Source organism: Amblyomma maculatum, chromosome 2 (assembly GCF_055883805.1).
Source record: "Amblyomma maculatum isolate TAMU_Amacu chromosome 2, ASM5588380v1, whole genome shotgun sequence".
Taxonomy (NCBI): Eukaryota; Metazoa; Arthropoda; class Arachnida; order Ixodida; family Ixodidae; genus Amblyomma; species Amblyomma maculatum.
The window spans coordinates 228,242,150-228,267,462 of NC_139345.1; the positions used below are offsets into that span (position 1 = coordinate 228,242,150).

General features: G+C 45.3%; 1 protein-coding gene across 1 annotated transcript; it reads left to right on the top strand.

Annotated features, from left to right (window-relative positions):
* Positions 1–1,499: 1,499 nt before the first annotated feature.
* On the top strand, positions 1,500–18,774 carry LOC146201465 (uncharacterized). Its single transcript, XM_084592533.1, has 4 exons — positions 1,500–1,731; positions 4,397–4,516; positions 9,873–9,997; positions 16,984–18,774. Exon 4 carries the CDS (start codon positions 17,869–17,871, stop codon positions 18,772–18,774), a length of 906 nt encoding a protein of 301 aa, XP_084448659.1. The 5' UTR covers positions 1,500–1,731; positions 4,397–4,516; positions 9,873–9,997; positions 16,984–17,868.
* The last annotated feature ends 6,539 nt before the right edge of the window (positions 18,775–25,313 follow it).

Sequence of the window (25,313 nt, forward strand, 5' to 3'; positions counted from 1 at the left end):
TGAATCTGACCGCTGTGTTTTGATGTTGTGGCTGAAGATACGTCGGCCGGACACGGTACTATTTCTCGGGCACGCGGGTACATCAGTTTTCAAAGTTCGACGTATCATCATGTATCACGCATGCCCGAAATGAGGCGCGATTCGCGTCCGATGTGCGTAGTACGTGCTTGAAAAGAAGTGCCTGGCACAAGTCCTGGATAGCAGCGTTGAACTGAAAATTTACTCTTATTTCCATGCAAACATCTGATTTTCTGTGCTGTGCTGTACAGGCTCGGCGCACTGCCAGTCATCGCCGCTGTACCTGCGTAGGCCTCTAGTAGATTCGGCATGCTTTTTGCCTGATTTGCGAGGTAGAATGTAAAGAAAGAATCGAGAACCATCCTATTCCCTATGGTCTGCATGTAAAGAAGAGCATAGCGTGTTCTGCGCGGCGATGTGCATCGCTCGATCTTCGGAGGTCGGTGCAGGATCGAAGATGGCGCAAATTACGAGCAGATCGAGATGACAGTTTAGTGCGAAGCGAAAGCTGTTCGTGAATGTGCGTATCTTTGCTGGTGTACGTAGTACATACTTTGTGTCGCCGGCGCCTGCCACCGACGTTTTCATGGAACCTGTGCGCGTGGGAGCAGCCGCGAAGGTGGAATGCAGCCATACCAGAATCGAATGGGTACGTCGGACAAAAGTCTGATCAAGGCTTCCCGCCCCGTCAAAAGCGAGTGCCGGGAGAATTTGAGCGCGTAAATTTTCGTCGCCGCCGACAAAATGTTACGTGGTGCACCCAGCTTCCCTATGTGCGTGCGTGAGTGCGCGCGCGAGTAGTGGCCATGTGATGGCGCCAGTTAAATATGTATGCACTGATCCTGAAAACAACTGTGCCATTTTGCCATGAATGTTATTGCTCTAGCTGCCGTTTCAAGCACTAAAGTTATGTTTAAATGTTAATAAGGTTTCTTTATAGTGCTGTATGTGCATGTTAAGTACTAGTGATACACCATATGCCCGTTTGTGCATGTTGGCTTTTATGTTTTAGGAAGGAAATGTCTAATACTGCTGTGCTGATGCAAAATTATTCTCATCAAAAACCTGTGCTTAGAAGTTCACGCAACATCTAACTGTTTTCATTCTAAAATTTTCATGTTTAAGCTGCGAACAAGGCTGCAGCAAAAAAATAAGGTCCCAAAAGATGGCAACTCCTTTCCAAAAAAAGGCCATATTAACGCATGAGCACAGTGTAAGTGCATGAGGAATCCGCCACCCAGCAAGAAGATTCAAGACGTACAAAAAGACTCTTGAAAAAGGAGAATCAGTAGTTGAAGGGAACAGCTAGTTAGCATGCTGGAGAAAGCTTTCTGTTGTGAAATCTTTCAAGCAGGCTGGTTTCAGTTTATTTATTTTCAATTTGTTGAATTTTAGAAATGACAATTTTTGTTTTCTCAGGTTTTCCTCTATGGGATGTGTACTATGAAAGCTTTCACTACTGTTTTTTGCTGCAGATCATGTACTGAAAACAGGAGCTGGGGCTGAAATGGCGAAATCCAGCAGCGGGCAGCCATTTGCAATTGTGGTCAGTGAGAAGGCAACCACAATAGTTTCCACCAACTTGCAAGCCCCGAGCAAGTGGCAGTCAACATGTCTTACGGACCAGCATCAGACGAAGAGATGTCCAATTAAGATGAAACGCATGTAGCTGATGCAGACGGGCCTGTGCTCTTTGGCAGGATTGGCGGTGAGGTAATAATGAATCTTTAAAATTATTGTATTGATTAACTCTATTTTTGTTATTTGGCAGTCAGCCGTCACTGAGAAGAAAGTTATCAATGGATTATTCCTTACTACTGAACAACCATAATGTAGTCTAGCCCACTGTCTGTTGTTTCAGCACCCGAAAAACCATTTCGAAAATGAACACCCACAACTTTCCATGTTTACAGAAGCTAACCTCCATTCTTACTCATTTTAGTGAATTAGTCTATCACATATTGGTGCATGCAGCTTTTACATGTGATGATGGTGGAGGGCGCTGGAATAAAGCACCAGTTAACTATGCAACAAAAGCGACCATCTATCAGGTCGCCTTACCAACCGCAACAGTCACTCGACTTTTTACTGCACAATAATCCACTGTGGTGTCGACTGCACTGTGAGGAATGCAGGGAAGCTTGGCATACTACGCTGGGTCAATACTATGCAGACTGCAAAGATTTTGAGTGCCACTGTAGCCTGAAGCAAGGTCGAATTTTATACTCTCATCATCTGAATTAACAGGCATGCCCACAGCCAGACATAAGGTATTTTTTCAGTTAAATTCCTCTCTTTGATATATGCTTCTGGATTTAATTCTCACTGCATGTTTCTTTATGTGCATCTCAATTGGTCATGGAGTTTGGCAATTATCCAGATGTACGTGCACATTGTTAAAAATTGTGTTAAACATTATGCAACAAAGGTCTCAGCTTCCTACAACAGTGTTCACATAACACAGTAACATGTAATATAGGTAAATGTTATCGCAACGTTCTCGCTTGTGAGAAATGCAGTGTTAATTATGCCTGCAACCTGCAACGTTCAGAAAACATTTCTAAAGCGGAATTGAATGCAGTCGAAGAAACAGAGATGATGAAGGTGCACCGGTTGAATGCAGAACTTACTACTGCGATTTAGCAAGAAAACAGAACACCCGGCTGACCAAAAAGCATGAGCAAATGAAACACAGAATTATGCTGCACAACCACACACACACAAAAAAAGAGAAATGTGAATACCTTCAGGCATAGGAAAAGTATGCATGGTAGTACTTTGCTCATTGCAGTGTTTGATAAGCAGTTGCCTATAAAAGCTAGCCCTTCAATGCCTGCTATTCCTGCAGGTAAATGAAGCTCTTGTCAGAAATCAAAGGGCACCCATATTTCAGAGAGGCACAGTGTTCCCTTTATTCTGAGTAGGAAATTAAGCATTGAGGGCTCGTGTGAAGTGAGCACGCATGCACAAATGTGCTCTTTTCCCTACGTGTGCAGAGTTCCTATCTGTACTCTGTATATATATAATCTAATATAGTAAAAACACTGTTGCCTGGTGGATATCATTTCTGCCTTGCTCGTTAGTGATATCAACACAATATGTGTTTGCGTTATCTTGTACAGTAATTATAAATCTGCTGTTTGCCTTAAGGAGCCACCACCTAGCTATTTGCTTTATTTTTTTTTTTCCTTCGCCTTTGCAAAAAGACTCATCTGTAGTTGAGAAAGTTGGATTCAAAAATATGTCAATGCCAAAGGTGACTCCGTGACTACCGTTTGGGAGTACTATATCATGGTGTGGTAGTTTCAGAGATTGTAATAACAAAAAGAGCATTAATTTCGCTGCAGTGCAGGAAATCAGCGCCGGATGATGATATGTTGCTGCACCATTGTCAGTGGAAATAGCCCCTTTAATTATCATTATTTTGTCTTCAGCCAGATTGCACTGCTTTTTTTTGTTGTTCTAACCTGCACGAAGCTTTGAGGCTTTTTATGAATGTCAGAAGTTTGAACTGAGTAGTTGGAGAAGAGTTCCATTTTTAAATCCATTTTTGCTAGGAATAAAAATGTCTTTTGCTGTTGAACACTGATCATCCACATACTAGCCAAGCACAATCTATTTTTCCTTTTCTGAAATTTGATACTCTTGTCCTCTGTGTCCGTTTGTATAAGCTCGTTGGCGCCAAGGTTACTGCATGAATAAACAAGACTGAGTGGTTTGTGCTCAAATCTTCATAAAAGAAGCGATCATGCTGTAAATTTTATATGAAAAGGCTGAACCAAGTGGAAATGTCTTGATAAGGCTGGCCAACATTTATAGTGGAATACCTGTCATTTTAGAAGTTGTCATCCTTAGCAGTTTGATTCTGTTGTATTTTTTGTACTGTTCATTGCAGCCTATGGGGCTCAGTGTGTGCTTGTCGTGTTCTCTGGGTCCTTCTCTACTGTCTCATGCTTTTTAGCGCATTTTCTCATGACTTTTGAATAATGCCATATGAATCACCTGTACTCTTAATTTAACTCACCGAAGAGAGGCATTTTTTTTTTTTTTTTTACATTTTTATTTTATAAGAAATGTGATTTCCTGAGCTTAAAATTGAACGTGTGGGACTATGCAGCCAAATGTCATTAAAAACTGAGTTGTCATAGCCTCATTTGGTTGGTTGTGTATGGTTGGTGGAGTACTATGGATGCTGCTCCTGTATATGTTGGTTTTGCTTGAAAAGCTGGTATAACAGAAAAATGAGCAGTGTTAGTGGACATATATATATTTATTGGCTTATTTAGGTCCTATCATCTTGGGCCCACACTTTTAGGGAAAGAAATGTTTTGCTATTGTAAAGATACAGCTGACTTTTTATGCTTTGGAATGCCCTCAGGCACATATGTGGAAGCCAGAAAAAAAGAGAAAGTGGCAGAAGAGCAATCTGATTTGGGAACTGAAGAAGAAGCACCAATGAAAATAATTAGCAAGCCTTCACAGAGGTTACTCCACGAAAGTGAGTACTACTTTTACAAACTGTACTAAATACTTCGAAATATATATATATATATATATATATATCATCCTCTTCTGTAGAACTCTGCGTGGCATATTGGTTTCATCCTCCCATATACAGTTTTGAGAGGTGAGATGAGGGAGGGTTTAGGTGTTGACGCAACAAACAGTGGTTAGCGTGGCATGGCTCCAAGCATTTCCACCCTTGAAAACAGTGTGCAGTCAGAAAACCTCGAGGAGCCTGTTGACAATAAAAGAAAGCAGCGGTGTGTTGAATCTGCCGACAGGGCAGAGAGCGACTCACAACGTTATCAGCATACACGTGCCATCAGGCTCCAAAATTTCTAAATTTGTGATGTGGAAGTCGTTTGGTTACAGCAGTGATCTCTAAGGATATTGCAAATACTCGTCTTTGATACTTTGGAAAGAAAAGCCTTTATGAGTGGATTACCAGGTGAGGTCACAGTATGTTAAAATTAAATATGCAGAGTAGGTGCAGGCAGCACAGGGCACAGATAACTTAAGAGCAATATGAGTAGTCTCTATACAGTAATGGGCCAATGCAGTTTGTGGCAACCATATACTGAGTTCGTAAAGGGTTAAACCTCTGCAGTGCATGTATAGTTCTACCCTAAGTTTTCATTATTCAGGGGTGAAAGGAAAGGGGCGATTGGAGCTCCATTTGCTCCGTTCTGCCCCAAACTGCTTCTTCTTGTCCATCCTGCTCCAAAACTGCTCCAAACCGGCTGCCTCGATGTTCTGCCATCAATTTCAGCAGAAGACGGATTTTTGCTGCATGGGGTGCTATTAATGATAATTCTTCCAAAAAATGTGATGTGATGCAATTTGTTTAACAGACAGTGAGAAGTACATGGGGCAGTGGCATACTGAGAGCTCCATGCACACGCTCTAGGGCTGCTGTAGTCAAAACAAAGGCAGCACAACGGTGACGGCTCAGGCTGAGCTTAATACGTATAAAAGTTTCATAAACTAGACAAATTTGGAAGCAAATTTTAAAAAGCTGCAACAAGCGATTGGAGAGAAATAATTATGAAAAAATGCTCTGTGCACTTGACATAGCTCCTTCTTCAAGCCTTTTGAATTGCCGGTGGCGAGAGAAGTGAGCGAAGCAATCATTGCGGGTGCCTCGAGCCATTAGGAAAGTTGTCCAACAGCACAGAACAAGTTTAGTTGTTCTAATGGTTCAGCTGTGAAAACAAGCAGGTACTTCACCATTGCACCTCATTATTAGTACCAACCGTGCCAAGCCCATGTCAGGCAAAAGCATACTTGAAGCATAAAGGGGTGACACCACAAAGGTGCCATTCACTAGACGTATTCTCAAGAGTGTTGGAAAGCCATACAGAGCCTATTGCCAAAGTGTTTCTATTGTTTCTTAGCTGAAAACAGGAGCCACTGGCAGAAGGCTATGAAGCAAAAGAACCTGAGTGCAGTCTATCCATCCTGAAGGTACTACTGACCAGTTCCCTGGAATTTTTCATCATAGGATCAGAAAGGATATGAACAAAGAGAGCGAAAATGTGGTGGTCAATGATGTGAATTCCAAAATAGTGGTGGTGCTTGAGCAAATCAAAGTGACAGACTCCACGTTTCAATCTGTCATGTCAAAATAGTCAAGCTTAGTTCAGTTATGACATGTAGAAGCAAGCATTTGGTTTGCTGCTAGTCTTTTCCAAATTGTTCCACAGGTCAGTTGTGTTACTTTAAAGATCTTACATATTTTGGCTGTTTGTCTTGTCTTGTCAGAGATGCAGGCGTAGTCAGCAAAGCATTGAATTTTACATAGAAAGGAATCAAATTGAGCATTTTTGTGTGTCAGAAATAAAAACTTGCAATTATTAAAAGTGTTTGGCTCTAGAGACATGCTCGAAAACATAATTTGAATGCTCCAAACTTTCATTTTATTGCTCCAAAGCTGCTCCGAATTGGCTTTATGCTCCTTGAGCTGCTGCAAAATACTCAAGCCTGCTTCCAACCCTTCATTACTGGACTGATTGACTGATTAGCCGAAAATTCCTTCTGTCATACGTGCCAGTGCAAGCATCATGGAAATTGCAGTGTTTAACAGGAGCTGCAAAATAACTTTTATAAATTCTTCAGGCAAAAAAACGAGAGGAAAGGCACCTCATTTATAAGGACACGAGACCATCTCATGGCACACTGGCAAGTGCTAGGACCAGTAAATCAAGTCACAAAGTGTGTCCCAGAGATATTAATTTTGTGGTGAGAATTATTCAAATTTCAACATGCAACCAATTATAAAGTTGTCTCTTCAATATAATACAGTAGTGAATTTGAGTAAGTTCACTAAATGTTATATGTTGAGTCAACATTGTGAAATGCAATTTTAGGTGTTTCGTACACTAATACATACAAAGTGCATAACAGTGGTGCTGCTGCCTTTCTCATTTTTAAAATTAAATTAATTTTCGTTTTCTCTGGTAGTTTTAAGACCCATCTACACTTGAGAGTCTCAAAGGCCATGTGACCGGCTGTTGCATTTAGCATGACCAATGTTCATACTTGCAAATGTGAACCACAGGTCGCTTTCACAAATTGGTATTGTCCGGAACGATAGTTGTGGATCTTCATTGTTCACCAGCAAAGAGCAGCTGGATATAAAACTAACTTCCGTTCACTTCAAAGTGGTAAATGGCTCGAAACCAGCAGTCACAAGGCTAGAAAATAGAGCAGTGCTCGAACAGCCTGCAAAAGTCATACAACCTCCACGAGTCGATAGTGTGAAGGTTTTTTTTTTTTAAGTGTAAAGTGCAAGGAGGAAGCACTTCCTCTGGCACAACTTTTTGCCAATACACAGAATCTCAACTTTCCAAGGCATCCTACAGCATCTGTTAAAGAGTTACAGGGTTTGAATATGGGTCTGTCACTGCCACTCCTTCATCGCACTGTGAAGGCAAGCACTGGACACAATTTCCAGAACAGTTTATGAGCTCACAATTACACTGCAGATAGTCTTCAAATGATGTGTGGCTGTTGACATCCAGCTGGTTGCAGACCTCTGACTACAACATGGAGTGGACAGCATCGTCGCGATGTTCCCCTTTTACCGACATTCAACATACGAAGGGGAAAGGCCAAATTTGAGCCAGCAATTTCTAACTGTAGCTTTGCTTTGGATGCCACAACATTGTTGAACTGATGGCAAAAATAAGCCTAGGTCCACTAATTGAGTTCATTCAATTGAAATTTTGCTATTCCGAAATTCACTGAACTGAGACATTTTTGCATGAAATGCATAGGAAAATCAGCAGGGATTTTTTAAGTTTGTTATTCTGAAATATTCGTCTAGCTGACATTCATTCAACTGAAAGTTTACTGTATAGCACATTTTTGTCTGGTAATGACTACTCATATCTTCCTAGAGTTTGATTTCTTTTTCTCACATGTATAGTGACCTAGATAGGGGCCAGGCAAGTTTATGGGGAGCATATTGTGGGCAAAAACGTATTGGTGGTTAAGGCCCTAGTTTTTAGTAAGATAGCTTGGAGTATGCCTTTGCACATGCATTAACCTCTCTTTAGTTTTTTACCATAGCGCCGCTCTGCATGCTGCAGCAGCATGTTGAAGCTCTCAGCAGAATTGAAACATGCATGTGCTTGAAGAAATTGTTAACCCTTTACCACTGTCAATACAGCAGCATTGGTCTCCTTGGAACAGTGCTGGATCTGGCAGAAAGTAGAAAGGCTTTGGCAAGTTTTATTCAATTACTTTTAAGAAAAGTACATTGGTGTTTAGTCCACTTTGCCTTCTGAATGGATGTTAGTTTGCACGTTATTATATATTTTTTACAACCAATGAGGGGTAAAAGTAAGAGTGTAAGGGATGTGAACTACTAGAAGTTGCATTTTTTGTATTTAGTCGCCAAAAAAAGCTCAAATAATTGAAATTCTTATGTAACAAAATAAAATCTATAGCCTGAAAGAACCGACCACTGAAATAGGAAATTTTTAAAGTAAATCTGGCAACCAGTGGCATCAAACCACACCTATTGTCGTAACAATATGGTCACTGTTGACTACGTCATCTTTAATAAGTAAATGCCATTAGTTCGAGGATTTTTTTCTGAGGAGAATTTACCGCTTCATTCTAGGTCTGTATAAGACTAGAGAAGCTTCAGTTTGGGGCAGAATACATGATCTCTGCATTTTGCACAGAAACTGTGTGCTTTGAATCTGAGCTGAAAATTTGAATCTATGTCATTATTAGGCCGGATGCATAGTGCATATAGCTGTGGAGTAGTGCGTTGAATATGTAGTGGTAGTGAACCTGCACAGTTATGGCGGACTTTTAAGCACCAGTTTTACCGATTATTTTACTCTCTTGGCTCACGGCAGTCATACTTGGCTACTTGGCAGTTTCTGAAGTTCTGAGAAGCTGTATTGTGGAGAAGCTCTGGTTGGAAGATGCATGCGCGCTTCATTATACTGTTCTGCTATCCACATGAAATTTGAACTTTGCAGCTGCTAAGCGATCACCTGTAAGAAACGACAAGTGGCCTCTCGAAGTGTGGAATTCTGAGCAGCATGTTGCTTGAAAAGTAAGAGGCAATAAATTGTAATCTGCAGTATCAAGCAAGGTGCATGTTTTAGGTCCTTGATATGTACGAGCTGATTTCAATAGCAAAGCGGCAATACTCGGGAGGTCACAGAGGCCCCATATCAAAACTGAGCAAGACAATAAGCTGTACACGCAGTATGATTCTTACTATATCACTTTCCAGTGTCACTCTCAAAAATTTTTTCCACTTATTTCTAAAAGTATCATCTCAACAACAAAAAAAATATTTCACTGAGTTTTCTTTCTTTCTTTCCAGTTGAACTTATGGCCAAACGGACCCCTTCCATTTAAGCTGTATGCTGAGCATTTAAAATAGTAATGTACTTGAGAAACCTTCAGCATTATAGCAAAGTCAACTTGATAATAATTGCAACTCAAAAAAGGCAAAAAATTTGCCTGCTCGTACAAAGTTTGAATTAAACTGAGTCAAAATGAGCCACAAAACGAGATTGCGTGTAGGCAATTCACTCTTCTACTTTGATTATCTGTACTTAGATGTTTAAATTGGTTTTGCACTCTTTCATTGTAAGGCATTTTAATTTTATATGCTGAATTGAAAGCGTGTGTTGATATCAGCCACACATTGTTTTAATGACCATAGCCAAATCTAATGAATGACATTTACCTGTTTTTTTTTTCTCTTTTATTTGATGAGCATGATGACGCTTATGCAAGCTTTTCAATACCTCTTACAGACTTCCTAAACGTACACAAAATATGCATTAAAAAAGTTTTTATCACTATTTTTATTGGTACAGGAGCTGAGCGCACCTCTACACAGTGCATACTTGAGGCACTGATGACACACGAAGCAGCTATATGGTATAGCTGGCTGGGGCAAGCAGAAGTTCTCAACACCTCCATGTCTATGAGCTGATCTACGGTAAGTGGTGTACTCACACTCTGCATATGCATGTTGTGTCAAGGTAGACAAAGCTAGCCAAGCCAAGGCCAGCCGAGAGATGATGGCGATCTCACGCCAGTACTCAATCATGTAACTCCCGTATCCCTGATTGAAACAACTTCTGCTACGTGATGTCAGAAGCGCAATTTTGTACGATTTTGCGAGGTGAAGAAAGTAGTCTAGAAGAGAGGACTGGCAAAAGGAAAAGAAACCAGTGAAGAAGAAACAGGAAAAGCAAGAAACGCAAAGTGGATTTCAAAATTATGGCAGGGAGTGGACTGACAGCTTCGAAATCTCTCTCGCCAAGTGTGTGGAAGGACTGGCTACGAAACTACGAATAGTATGCTACAATGGTACAACTCCGTAAGAAGTTGCCGGAAGTGCAAGTGACAAATTTCATGACTGTCATTGGACCGGACTTGCAGGTAGCATTCTGGACACTCTCGCTGAGCAAGGATGACAAGAAAAATTATGAAGTTGTTAAGCAGAAGTTCAAAGAGGACTTTTCTCTAAATATAAGCCATGCCTGTGAACACTACAAATTCAACCAGATGAAGCAAAAGGAAGGTGAGCCCTTCACCAAGTTCATGACAGCAGCGAGGCTGCAAGCAAAGAAATGTCAGTTTGGACACCTAACTGACGAGCTGATCAGAGGTTGTATCATAGCAGAATCAACGATGATGTGCGGGAGAGGCTGCTCAGTGATCTTAATGTTCATCTTTAGAAAGCCGTCAACTTATGCAAGGCAAGTGAGCAAGTATCAATTCAGCTGAAGGAAATAGCAAGCAAGGACACCAAAATAGTCAAAAGCAAAACTTGGGCACAACGGGGACAGTCACGGAGGCAAAAATGCTACAGACAAGTAAGTCTGGAGATAACAAAGCATGTGCAAATTCTGCGGAAGGTACCACAAGTTTAGAGAATGCCCAGCTTATGGCAAGCAGTGCTATACCGTATAAACTCGTGTAAGGGCCGCACCTGTGTATGGGCCGCACCCCCACTTTTGACTAGATAAAATTGCTAAAAAATATTCTAGAATTTATTCGTGTAAGAGCCGCACCCCCACTTTTTCAAAGCGCGCGCCAGGTGCACCCGCGCTCGCCGTGTTTACGTGGCAGTCCGAAACGCGGCGCGCGCATCGGAACAGCGGCACAACCACTTGTTCTCTTCCTTGCTTTGTCAGCCCCATCGGCACCTCGTCAGGCCTCGTCTCGTCATCCTCGTGTTTATCGTGCACCTTTGGGGATTGCTTGGTGGCTCAAGCCTGCTCGACTTGCGTGTCTGCATAGCCGTTCTACCTGGCCAGGATGGGCAAGTACTTGAACAGTTATACTTCAGTGTTCAAGCTAAAAGTCATCGACTATGCCCTGAAGCACGGTAAGCGCGCAGCAGCAAGGCACTTTGACGTCGACGAGAAGAATGTGCGACGCTGGTGCAACCAGAAAGATTCGTTGGCAAGCACGTCGGGCACTAGACGCGCTTTCCGGGGTAAGCCCTGTAAATTCCCGGAGCTTGAAGTAGAGCTCGCCAGCTATGTCTCCGAGGTGTGAAGCAACGGGTATGCTCTGTCCACCGACATGCTGCGTTTCAAGGCACTAGAGCTGGCGCGTGCAAAGAGTATTCCTCGCGAAGATTTTAAAGGAAGTGCTGGTTGGGCGCGAAGATTTATGATGCGCAACAATTTGTCCATTCGGCGAAAGACAACAATGTGTCAGCGGCTTCCTCACGAATACGAAGACAAGCTGCTGAATTTTCAGAAGTATGTTATCGCAGTGCGACAGCAGAATCAATATTGCTTATCGTAAATTGGAAACGCAGACCTAACTCCGGTATGGTTTGACAGCCCAGAAAACTGCACAATCGACTTCAAGGGGAGCAAGAGTGTCACTGCGTACAACTGGTGCAGAGCGGCAGCGTTGCACAGTGATGTTATGCATTATGGCAGACGGCCGCAAGTTGCCGCCGTATGTTATATTCAAGCGGAAGAATATTCCCAATGAGCAGTTCCCTCGAGGCATCGTCGTACGCGCTCAACAAAAGGGCTGGATGAACGACACCCTCGTGTCTGATTGGATTCGATCGGTGTGGAATAAGCGCCCCGGTGCCATGCTGGCAAAAAAATCCCTGCTTGTGCTGGATAGCTTCCGCGGGCACTTGACTGAGGAGGTGAAGGACGAGCTTCGAAAAGCCAGAACGGACATGGCAGTCATTCCAGGGGGGCTTACTGGTATGCTACAGCCCCTGGATGTGAGCGTCAATAGGCATTTCAAGGTTGCGTTCCGTCGGTGCTATACGGAATGGATGACGAACGCCACCCATGAAAAGACTCCTACCGGACGGCTCAAGAGAGCTCCCTTGGTGACTGTTGCGGAATGGATTGTCAGCGCATGGGGCTCTGTTTCTCCTGAAGTCATTTTTAAGAGTTTCAAAGTAACCGGAATTTCCAACGAACTTGACGGCACCAAAGATGACCTCGTGTTTGAAGACCGAGCATCCGAGGAAACGGACCAGCCAGCCTCGAGCTCCGAGAACACGGACAGTGAGTGAGGAAGAGCCTAAAGCCAAAATAAAGGCATTTTCAATCCTATGCATACAATCGTCATTCATTTTCTTTTGGCAACGCAAAAAGTTTTATTTTTTATTCGTGTAAGAGCCGCACCTTCAAAACACTCGCCCGAATTTAAAAAAAAAAGTGCGGCCCTTACACGAGTTTATACGGTAAATGTCTAAAGAGGGGGCACTTTGCCACAGTGCTGCATGAACAGATATAAAACTCAGCAACAAGTGCACTCTGTCGAGGATCAGGAAGATCGAGAAGTGTACGTGTCAGAATTGAAGACAAAAGAAAGCAAGGCAACGTGGCAAGAAAAAATTCAATTCAGCGATGGCACCTCTGTGACCATGAAGCTAGATACTGGTGCATCATACGTTCATCTAACGTGAGAATCTCAACATACAGTAGCCACAAGATTCAAGTGATGGGTGAAGCCTGCAACAGCAAGGAGACAACCAAGCAATGCACAAAAGACCATCACATCATGACAGTTGTTCCAGTGGCACCCGAGACCTGGGAAGACTTCAAGGAAGGTGTTGAAATTAACACTGGATTACAAGAAGTCATTAGAAGAGTCACAGAGGGGTGGCCAAACAATGCCAAGGCCCTGACAGAACCAGCAAATCTGCACTACAGTCGAACCCGGATATATTGAACTCGAAGGGGATCGCGAAATAGTTCGATATATCGATATTTCGATATACAAAAACCGGCTTGTGACGGCACTTACGATGCCAAAAAACGATACCGCATGTTGTCGCGTAATCAACCCACTCGCATAATGAACCCACCCTCCACTTTTGCACCCGAGAATTTGAAAAAAAAAAAAAAATGCGTTAAGACCAGCTCGCGCAAATGCAAGCGATTGAGCGATCTCGGCGACAGAGCGAAAAATTTCGAACTTGTTGGAACTGCGTCCCTCTTGCCGCTCGAGCCACCGCGACAGCTCAATACAAGGTTTCTGTGTCGCTGCGCGCGCGTTTTCGCTTGCGTGTGGATGGCGCGCGTCACTCCGTTTCGGTCGTCGCATCCACAGCTCATTTCTTGGCAGCGTGCCAAGATGCTGCGCAGCGATAACGTCAGGGCGCGTTTATCTTTTTATAGCTCCTCCGGTGGCGGGGAGCGAACTTGGCAGAGTGCCCGTGATGGCTTGATTGCACAAGCCTGGTTCGATTTATCACGCCGCGCTTGGGGGCGGGCGTCATGATCGCAGCAGCAGACCGCGTGCTTCTGTTCATTCATACATGCAAAGATAAACTGCTCCCGCCAAAAAAAAAAAAGAAAAAAAAAAGCCTGCCGCTATCTTACGCGTCGCGCGTACAGCACAACGGTAAGAAAGGATGACTCGCAAAAAAAAAAAAGAAAGAAAGAAAGAAAGAAACAGAGAGCTGCCGCTTCTTAACGTCCGCAGGCGCCATAGCCACGTCAGCCGCGCGCAGAGGGTTCGCAAAACACGTTGGAGAAAGCGTCCGACATCTGTCTGAAAACGGGCTGAGCTGGCTTGGCGCATGCGTAGCGCGTGCTGAAGGAGAGAGATAGCTCGGCAAAAGAATGTGCACACCCACGCACATGGCTTGCAAACGTCATGTGTTGGCGCGCGGGAAACGATAACTGGAGATGCGCGCGCCTTTGGGCAATGGGCGCGGCGCTGTCCAGAACTGTCCCCTCTCATTCCTTCCGCGCGTGGCTTGAAAACGTCACGCGGCAAACGGCCAAGGGTGGTGCGATCATCTTTGGGGAAGGCACACTTTCCAGTGCGTGGTGCGGAGTTCGATATATCGAACGATCGGTGAAATTGAGTTCGATATATGACGCGGCTTTCCTATACTTTTACATGGGATTTTCAAGGGGATATTCCGTGAGTTTGATATAACCAAAATTCGATATATCCGGGTTCGATATAACCGGGTTCGACTGTAATCATTTCAGGATGAACTACACGTGAATGAAGGTGCGCTGTTCAGAGGTGATCGGTTTGTGATTCCAAAATCGTGACAAAACCATGTCCTCAAGCAAATACATACAGGACATATCGGCATAAACACTTGCCTTAACAGAGCCAGGGACCACAGCAGACATAAAGAACTTTGTAGAAGGTGCTCCACGTGCCATGGAGCCGGCAAGAAGCCACCGCATGAGCCACTCCTCATGAAGGAAATACCAAGTCTCCCTTGGGAAAGAGTTGCATCCGACCTATTCATTAAAAAGGCGAAATCCGGGTTACATAGACTTAAGACACAATATGGTGAATCTCAAAAAGAAGTCATCAGTGTCATAAAAGATTGGTTTGCCACTATGGAGTCCCAAACCCCGAGATACTAGAAACCAACAACGGACCTCTTGCGTTGCACAAGAGTTCAAGAAATTCAGCAAGGACTGGGAGTTCAAGCATGTAACATCAAGCCCAAGGCACTCTCAATCAAACGGCCTTTCTGGGTGATTCTGTGAAATACTGCGCTACTTGATAGACAGAGACAAATGGAAGACACACGAATTTTGCGCTTCATTGGTGTGTCGTCTTCCATTTGTCTTTGTCTATCAAGTAGCGCAGTATTTCACAGAATGATCAACCAACTGGCCCCCGTGTTTGCATTGTTGGCTACTATTTCTGGGTGAGCTGTCCTAACAGCAAAAGGAATACTGGGGAAATGCTCTTAAGATGAAACGGATGTACAAACAGTTCTGCTGAACCTAACAAACACTCCAAGCAACACCCGTGCAGAGGTTGTACAGCAGAAGAACCAGCAGTGGCGTCATGAGGCGGTGCGGGGGGGTGTGGCCCGCACCGGGTGCAGGGCTCAGGGGAGTGCAGCTGGGCAGTGAGAGGGGGGGGGGGGGGGGAGGCAAAATGAATTATTACCCGCACCGCGTGCCTCCGCACCGGGTGCGGGTAACCCTAGCTACGCCACTGAGAACCAGAACACCAGTTCTAATGCTTGAAAAACTGCTCCAGCTGGAAATTGTGCCAAATGTGACTGACAAACTAAAGACAGCACAGTTTCCTGAAAATCACCAGCTTCCGCGTTGCACTCAGGAGACTGAGTAAAAGTATGGGAAGATGGCAGGAAGTGAGTACCTGGAACAGTTGTTTGCCACGCTGACAAACTACACCAGTTATAGTGCAGATACCGAAAGCATGCTACCGGTTGCAAGACATTCCAAGTGCATCCAACGAAAGCTGATCTGCACTGCAAGATAAACCTCCAAGCAAGTTTAGAAGAATGCTCCAATGAATGACCAGCTGACATAGGCTCCAGCTCACTATCCGGGGAGAATGACAATAACCCCACAGTTACCAAGAGTGGTTGCACAGTAAAGCCCGTTATGAGGCTGGACCTCTAAACAACAACAGAGAGGGGGGATGTCAAGGTAGTCAAAGCCAGTCAAGCCAAGCTCAGCCGAGAGACGATGGCGATCTCTGGTTACGCCAGTACTCAATCATGTAACTCATATTTTAGAATAAACTTTTGCTACACATGGTATACATGGTATAACAAAACTCCTAAAGAGTGCACTCCGATTTGTTTGGAAGGTGGGTCATACTGGATGGATTACTTTTTCCACCAGCCTAGTTTTTTGTGCTGTTTTACCATTTCATTTTTTTTTTTCTATTTTACCCTAAGCAGTGAGTGCACACCCCCCATCCTACAAAAGAATTTCAGATGAACAATAGGGAAAAGGCTTTCATTTTGTGAGTAAATAAGATACATCCTGTATGTTTTTTACATATTGGGCTCCCCTGTATGCATATTTCATCTGTATTTCATATTTCATGTTCACACTGCAGAACAAAAAAAATTGCCTTGCATTACCTGCAACAAGCATGGCTGTGCAAATAATGTCTCATTTGTCACCAGATCAAGCTTGTATTGAATTGCCTACTGCAGTACTCAGGCTTGCATTTAATCATCACTGTCGCAGCTGTTTTCCTACGAATTCTCTCCTACATGTAAAGTTCAGTATGAAATCCTCCTGCTTTCCTCTTGCACACCAATTCTTATATATAATTTTTAGGCATGGATAATGCAAAAAACAATCTTGTAATGCTTTAAACGTGCATGATTTTATATTTCTGTACTTTTCCATCCTGCCACAATGGCTCAGTGTTTAGGATGCTCAGCCACTGAGCAGGAGCTGCACTGGCTAGGCTTCAATAGAGGTAAAAGGCACCTGTGTGCTTTGTGATATTAGTGCATGTTAAAAGACCTCTGGCTTAAATATATTCCAAGCCCTCCAATATGCCTCTCATGACCTATAACACTACTTAGAGCAAGGGGTTCAGCAAGCTGCTTTTGCGGGCTCTACAAGCTCCCACTGGACTCCCTCCGCTTCCCTCCCTCCACCTCTTTTCTTGCTATATGCAGCCCAAATACCCTCACTGTTTGCTGTACAATTTGTAACTTTTTTTCAGGACCCCTGCTGAAGAAGTCACCTAACTGCCCTTGATCCGTCAAGCAAAGACCTCAGCCTTGTTCCTGTCGCCCCGGAAGCCCCCCCTACAGGTCACCGAACCAGCTGCCAACTCCAAGACCTACAACCCGAACACGGTCTGCTGCCTGACCCTTAGAAATGGCCCAATCAACAGCACCAGTCGTCTTCGTGCAGTCCAAGGAGCCCCCCATATTCCAAGGACTGCCCAGTGAAGATGCGGAAGACTGGATGGACCTTTTCGACCGTGTGGCAGAATTCAATGGCTGGAACAACGCCGCGAAATTCAGGCAAGTCTACTTTGTTCTTCAAGGACATGCCCAAGTTTGGTTCGAAAATCATGAGGCAACTATGAAGGATTGGGAGACTTTCAAGGAAGCGTTTTTGACTGCATTTTCAAGCGTCGTCCGAAAGGAAAGAGCCCAGGCTCTTCTTGAGTCAAGACTTCAACTCCCTAACGAGCCTGTCCTGGCGTACGTTGAGGAGATGAAGCGCCTCTTTCGCCGCGCCGACCCTAACATGACCGAAGGTGAAAGAGTCAAATTTTAATGCGAGGCATTAAAGAGTCACTTTTTGCACGTCTTGTGCGAAATCCGCCAGAACTGTGGCGGAATTTAAAACGGAAGCGTCTACCATCGAGAAGACATTGGACAACCGGATGCGCCAATACGAGCGACCACTCCAACCGGACTACTCAAGCCACTAACCCAGTGCATCTACAAGCGGAGAGAACCTTCAGGACCTCATTCGTGAGATCGTGCGAGAGGAGCTCCGCCGATTGCTGCCATCATCGCAACAACCCCAGGTGGGGACGCTCGCGGGCGTCGTCCGTGAAGAAGTTCAGCAGGCGCTGGGCGTTCCTAAAGCGATGGCTGCGACAGTTCCAGCACAAGAGGTAACAGCGATGAACTACGCTGCTGCATTACATCGCCTGCGCCCCGACGTGATGACTTTCCAAGCCCTCGCCGCTACCGTCCTGCTCCTGAAAGTCGCCCCTTGGCCCCCGCCCGCCAAGCCTACCAATGACCCCCAAGCCCCAGGAAGTGCGACGCCTGGAGGACAGCGAACAACCGGCCATTATGCTTCCACTGCGGTGAGGCTGGCCACATTCTGCGGCACTGCCCGTACCGACGAATCGGTCTCCGCGGATTTGCAGTCGACGCTCCACTACCACGGCCAGGTGAACGACCGCAAGAAATCGACAACTATCTGCGTAGCGGTGAGATTGCGCCACCAAGCCGTCGGTTCAGGTCTCCATTGCCGTACAGAGCCCGCTTTGCGTCTCCAGGCTGTAACTATGATTAGAGTGTGCGCGGAAGGTCCCCAAGCACGCGCAGGGGAACTAAACAGAGCAACCTTTGGAGGTGAGGTTGCTTCACGGCAAAAACACGAAGATCCTCCATCGCCGATGATGAGTGATGATGACGCAGCCATTAAATCGCCGATTCACAAGACAACAACGTCGACGAGATCACGACCAGACTTCAAGTTGACATCGCCGCCCAGCGACGTTACGATGGTGTGTCCTGGCCGCGACCTCAGCACAAGACGAAGCAGAGATCGAACACCGAAGCCAACGTGCAATACTAGGATGCGAACAAGCAACCTTGAGGTCACTGTCGATGGACGCACGGTTACCGCCCTAGTGGACACCGGTGCCAACTACTCTATCATCAGTGGAGCTTTCGCCGCCCAGCTCAAGAAAGTGACGACCACTTGGGACGGCCCGCTAATCCGCACCGCTGGTGGTAACCTTATTACGCCGGTGAGGTGATGCACCACAAGGGTTACAGTAAATGGACGTACCTACCCTACCAGCTTCGTCGTACTACAGCAGTGTTCCCGCGATGTGATTCTGGGCATGGATTTTCTGAACGAACATCGAGCGATCATCGACCTCCGATTCAAACTCATCAAGCTCTCGACCGACAGAGCCATACCTGCTACGAGAACTCCGACGCATCATGTCGCTCTCAACGTCCTTGACGGAGAATTGACCGTACCGCCCCAAGCGTCATCATCCCTGTGGTTACAACAGGAGTCGAAATCACGGAAGGGGTTGTCGAAGGAAACACTCAGTTCTTACTGGATAGAGGACTTGGCATCGCAAGAGGCATCGTCCATTTCCGTCATGGACAAGCTGATGTGCTCTCCATGAACTTCACCGACGAATACCGACACGTGAACAAGGGCATGACGATTGCTTTCCTTGACGAGCTAGCGGACACCCGGGAAGTCTTCGCCCTTCCCAGCCAACTTGCAGACGATGCACCCAACCGAGCCAAGCAGCCCAATTTCGACATTTACCCGGCGCTCCCCCGAGACAGACAAGACCAGATTCGCACTCTTCTTGAAAACTACAGCGAGCGCTTTTCTTCAGCGTCGAAAGTGCGGCAAACTCATCATCACAGATGAATACGCTCGACTACTACGTCAAAGCCTCTACCGTGTATAGCCACGAGAATGCCAGGCCATACATGATCATGTTGAGGAAATGCTGCGTGATGACGTGATCCAGCCATCCAACAGCCCCTGGGCGGCACCAGCCGTTTTGGTGAAGAAGAAAGACTGCACACTTATTTTCTGCGTTGATTACCGCCGCTTGAATAGCATAACTAAGAAGCATGTCTGCCCGCTTCCCCGCATCGACGACACTCTCGATCGGCTCTGCTATGCAAGGTACTTCTCATCGATGGACCGGAAGAGCGGATATTGGCAAATTGAGGTCGACGAAAGAGATCGCGAGAAGACCGCATTCATCACACCGGACTGCCTTTTTGAGTTCAAGGTGATTCCATTTGGCCTCTGCTCCGCACCAGCCACGTTTCAACGAGTAATGGACACAGTCCTGGCAGGCTTGAAGTGGCAAATTTGTTTGGTATATAAGACCACCTAAAACGACTGCAGACAGTGCTGGAAGCTATCAAGTCATCGAGACTAACGCTAAAAGCAGAGAAGTGCCACTTCGCCTACAAAGAACTGTGGTTCCTAGGTCACATTGTTAGCAAGGATGGTATTCGCCCAGACTCGGAGAAAACAGCTGCAATCACACAATTCCCACCGCCTGCCGACAAGAAAGCTGTGCGCCGATTCCTTGGGCTGTGCACTTATTATCGACGATTTGTCAGAAACTTTTCGTGCATCGCCGAACCATTGACGCAGCTTACAAAGGCTGACGTACCTTTTAAATGGGAAGCGCTGCAAGGGGAAGCCTTTGACGAACTCAAGCGCTGCCTGCAGTGCCCTCCTGTACTTGGCCACTTTGATGAAAACGCCGAGACCGAAATTCACACCGACGCGAGCAGTGTGGGCCTAGGAGCCGTTCTCGTCCAGAAGAGTGCCGGACAGGAGAAAGTAATCGCCTACGCTAGCAGGTCCCTCACAAAAGCCGAAGTCAATTACTCGACGACCGAGAAGGAGTGCCTCGCGATCATCTGGGCCACATCTAAGTTTCGTCCATACCTATACAGCAGACCATTCAAGGTGGTAAGCGACCATCACGCGCTCTGCTGGCTGGCTAATTTGAAAGATCCCTCCGGCTGCCTTGCCAGATGGAGCCTGCGGCTTCAAGAATTTGACTTGACTGTAGTCTATAAGTCTGGCCGGAAGCATTCCGACGCAGACTGCTTATCCCGCGCTCCAGTCGACGCTCCCCTGAAGGACGATGATGATGACGCCTTTTTGGGACCGGTAAGCGCCAGCAGTTTCGCAGAACAACAGCGATCAGACCCTGAGCAGAAAGCGCTAGCCGATTACTTAGAAGGAAAGACCGCTTCCCCTCCTGGTGTGTTTCAGGCGACATTTATCGTCGTTCGCGTTAAGCAATGGCCTCCTTGTGAAGAACTTCGCACCCAACAGGACTGCGCAGCTTCTTGTAGTGCCTAAAAACCTCCGGCAGGAATTTCTGCAAGCGTTGCACGATGAGCCCACAGCAGGCCATCTCGGATTTGCGCGCACGTTGCGTCGAATCCAGGAGAGGTACTACTGGCCGCGACTACCTGCCGAAGTTGCCCACTACGTGAAGACGTGTTGTGAGTGCCAACGACGCAAGACGCCGCCCATCAGACAAGCAGGACTACTAAACCAGGTTCCGCCCCCAATCCTGCCCTTTCAACAAATTGGGATGGATCTCCTCAGCCCCTTTCCATCTTCGTCTATGGGTAACAAGTAGATCATCGTGGCCACTGACTACCTTACCCGTTACGCCGAAGCAAAAGCACTACCAAATGGTACCGCGGCAGAAGTCGCCAAATTTTTTGTCGAACAAATTTTCTTGCGACATGGCGCCACAGAAGTGCTCATCACGGACAGGGGTACGGCGTTTACGGCAGAGTTGACGCAAGCCATCCTGGAATACAGTCATACAAGCCATCGACGAACAACTGCGTACCATCCCCAGACCAATGGCCTTACGGAGCGCCTGAATAAATCAATCGCGGACATGATTGCCATGTACGTCGACGCTGAACACAAGACCTGGGACGCCATCTTGCCGTACGTGATCTTCGCGTATAACACGGCAGTCCAGGAGACGACCAGAGCGACCCTGTTTAAGCTTGTCTACGGCAGGGAGCCTACGACGACGCTCAATGCAATGCTGCCGCACGTAACCAACGAGGACAACCTTGACGTCACTGCCTACTTGCATCGTGTCGAGGAAGCCCGACGACTAGCACGGCTGCGTATTAAAGACCAACAGCGCACCGACAGCCGACGATACAACTTACGACGATGCCACGCAGAATACAATCCAGGAGACCAAGTGTGGATTTGGACACCAATTCGCCGTCGCAGACTAAGTGAAAAAGTTGTTGCGTCGATAATTTGGGCCATACAAAATCATTCGCCGCGTCGGACCACTGGACTATGAAGTCATTCCCAACGGAACGTCAGCATTACAACGGCGACGCGCACGCCCAGAAATTGTACATGTTGTTCGACTGAAGCCATATTATGCGCGTTAAAGAATCTGTGGTGTTGAAACTTTGCAGTGTTTAAGTTTCTTTGTTTTGGAACATCGAGGCGATGTTTCTTTTTATGGGGGAAGTAAGGCTGCGAAACCTTTAAAACTGTATTTGTTGTTTTTTAACAGCTACCGGCATACAGTCTTATACCGGCATACGGCCTTATCACTCTGATTCTGGATCGCGTATCAGTTCCATATTCTTTGTTTGTTAATGCTCGATGTCCCGAGTCACGCCTTTATCAGTTTCGTTGTAGCACCGAGATCTGTCTCGAAGATTCCGGTCACTCGTGTGTCTTTCTACAATTTTCCGGCCTGTGCTGGTAGCTGTTTGCGACATTATCTAGATATTCTGAGCAGCCTTTAAATTGAGCGTTGACAAGTGCGACGGGCATTCTTTGTTTAACGATCGACGAGCACGTGTGTTGCTCTCGCCGCCGCCATGTTGCTTAGTTCTTTTGCGGGTGCAAGTCAGCCCAATAAAGAGTTTCTTCAGTGCAGTCACCGGCTCTTCATTTGTGTCATCGACCTTGTCACCACCACGTGACAATATTCAAGCTACAGCTGCCTCAAGAGCCCTACCAAGAAACTTGGCATGAAGATTTTGTCATTTTATTTGCTTGAGCTCATTTAAATTTTATTCATGCAGTTCTAATTAAGTGTGCAACATTTTTACAACCGAGCTGCCAGATCCATGGGAAGGAACTGGGCATTTCGAACAGGGAAGATATTGCTGTCATGCATAAGCCTAGTCAATATTTTACAGTTCTAGTCTGTAAGCACAAAGTGTGCTGCATTTTTGCACTATTTGCATAAAAATATAATTTGTGCTAAGTACATTTGAGTCTTACTCTGCATGTAAACACTGGTGTCACTGTTTTGCATGAACTGTTTAATTACATCATCAATTAAGAAACCTACGTAGCTACTTATTTAACACTCTGGAGAGTGAAGTACAACTGGACACAAACACAGCTACAAAGCATGATCTTTTGCAATGACATTTGGTTCTGCATTGAAATTCTAGCAGTATGCAAGAAACACACACACATACTGCTGCTTGTCTTGGAATAGTATGAAAAAGGTCTGAATACTTGTTCCCGAGGACATTTTGAGCGAGTGGTTTATATGTGCAAGGGACCTCATTTGGATTAGGACACCTTGATCAAGGCATTCTGATGACATTCTGTGGTTAGCTGCATTGCCTAACTGTTGCATCTTCTGTAGTCTGGTCTCCTCACTGGGGCAGAAAACTTGGTGTAGTTAGTGAATTTGGTATCCATTGTGTTGGTCATTTATTTTTGGTTGTGTTGTAGAACATGTTAGTGGAGTAAGCATTAAGTCGTGAAAAAAGATCAGCTGTCATGAGTGCACTAAGACTTCTTTGGGAATTTAATACAGTTTGTCAAAATACACTAGCGGTGCCTGTAGCAGTATATCAACTCAGCCCTAGTTGCTGATAAGAGAACTGAAGAAAGTAAAGTTGCAGGAGCCAGTTATAACTGATGGTTGTGAAATTCACTGCACCCAGTGAACGCCGTTTGGAATCTGACTAGCCGCGAGTTCAGAAACGTGAAACATCCCATAATTTCCGAATATTCACACCGAACACATACAATAAGTGCACTGCAAATGGAATGTTCTGACACCTCCGGGAGCTGCGACATGTTAGGCAAAAGAAAAAAAAGAAAAAGTCGTGCCACGCTTGCCGGGCTTGTCCTTTTAGTGCAAGCTGGTGTAATTCCGCTCAGTGGTGGTTTTGGCGCAAAATATTCCATTTGTAACAAAACTGCATGATTTGTACAGCTGTCCCAGCTCTGTCAGCACTACCACTCCGCCGGTGTGGCTAAGTGGTTAGAGCACTCGACTACTGTTCCCAAGAAAGCCGGATCGAATCCCGGCCTCTGCAGCTGCTTTTCGTTGAAGATGAAAAGCAAGGCACCCATATGCTGTGTGATATCAGTGCATGTTATCTGACGACAGTGTGGTGCTATGTTTGTGAACATCATGGCATTGATGTATGAATTTTGTAAAGTGTTATTGCAGTTTGTGAAATTTGTGCAATGTGTGTGATGTGGACATTTGCCCCATATACTTGTGAGCGCGATGTTCGTGGTTGTTGTGAATATTGTGGGACAATATTCTTTAAGGGAGGGGCAGTGTCACGAAATCGGCGCACATTTTCATCAAGCCGGTATGTGCCCCGGGTGGTCTAAATATCTGGAGTCCTCCACTACGACGTGTCTCATAGCCTGAGGGCTTTGGGACGTTAAACCCCGCAAACCAAACCAAACCTGTCAGCACTACCTGAACTGCAGAAGATGTGTCATCAACTGTACTTTGTGGATCTGGGTTCTAGCAGAATCATCTTCGAGGATGTTTCAGGGGTTTGCTTGTTTGCTTGTCATATGCTAGTGGGGATTTACTTTTCCAAAGGATTAACAAGTGCAATGCAGGTTTGTCTTTTAGCAATGGGAAATGTGAATGTTTTAAATGCTTCCCTGCTCCACTAGAAATAATCTTCGCACACTCAAAGCTAATCTGAGCAGCCTGAAAACTGTAAAAGAAATTGAAAATTGTGTGACTTAGGATGCATCCCAAAGAAATACAAGCTATGAGGGATGTGCAAGGAGGACTGTGGGATTGTTGGAACTAGTTAGTTACTGTAATGAAATTATTGTAATCTGATTACTTTTCACACTAATTTTTGATCTGATCAATCATTTTCCTGCTTGGATAAGTTAGGACAGTTAGTTACTGTAATGAAATTACGGTAATCTGATTACTTTTCACACTAATTTGTGATCTAGTCAATCATTTTTCTGCTTGGATAAGTTAGTAAACGAATTACTTTAGAGCAGTAATTTCTAGTAAAAGTAATTATTTTCACTAAAGTGAATCACTGCTGTTTCTGTACATCATAATACACATGCTCCCGGTGCCGTTGCTGCGAAAGCAGTAGCGACGTGTGGCAAGCTTGGTGAAGTGTGACGAATCGACAAAACAGACAAAATTGAGTAGAACTGCGCATCTAAGACCTCAGACCTGTGGTTTCCTGTCTCCGGGTCACAACCATTCTCTAAGCAGAAAGGTACGTGTAAGGCTGTTATAACTTAAATGTTCTGTTTGTTTTCACTTACATGAAAGCATATGTGATTCTCATTACATCAAACCATTTTAAAGTGATTTATCTAGGAAGTGGCACCACTTGGAACTGGTCTCAATTTAAATTTTCACCTGGTGTATATTCCAAATGGATTTTGTAATTGCATGGTTCCAAAAGCCCAATTGATAATTATCTGGTTGAAAAGCCGTATAGGACCCAATGCCTGCTTACCTGAAACAGCACG

Excerpts from the sequence above, each read along its gene's own strand:
- LOC146201465 (XM_084592533.1), top strand. The coding sequence starts at position 17,869 with ATGGCTGCGACAGTTCCAGCACAAGAGGTAACAGCGATGAACTACGCT.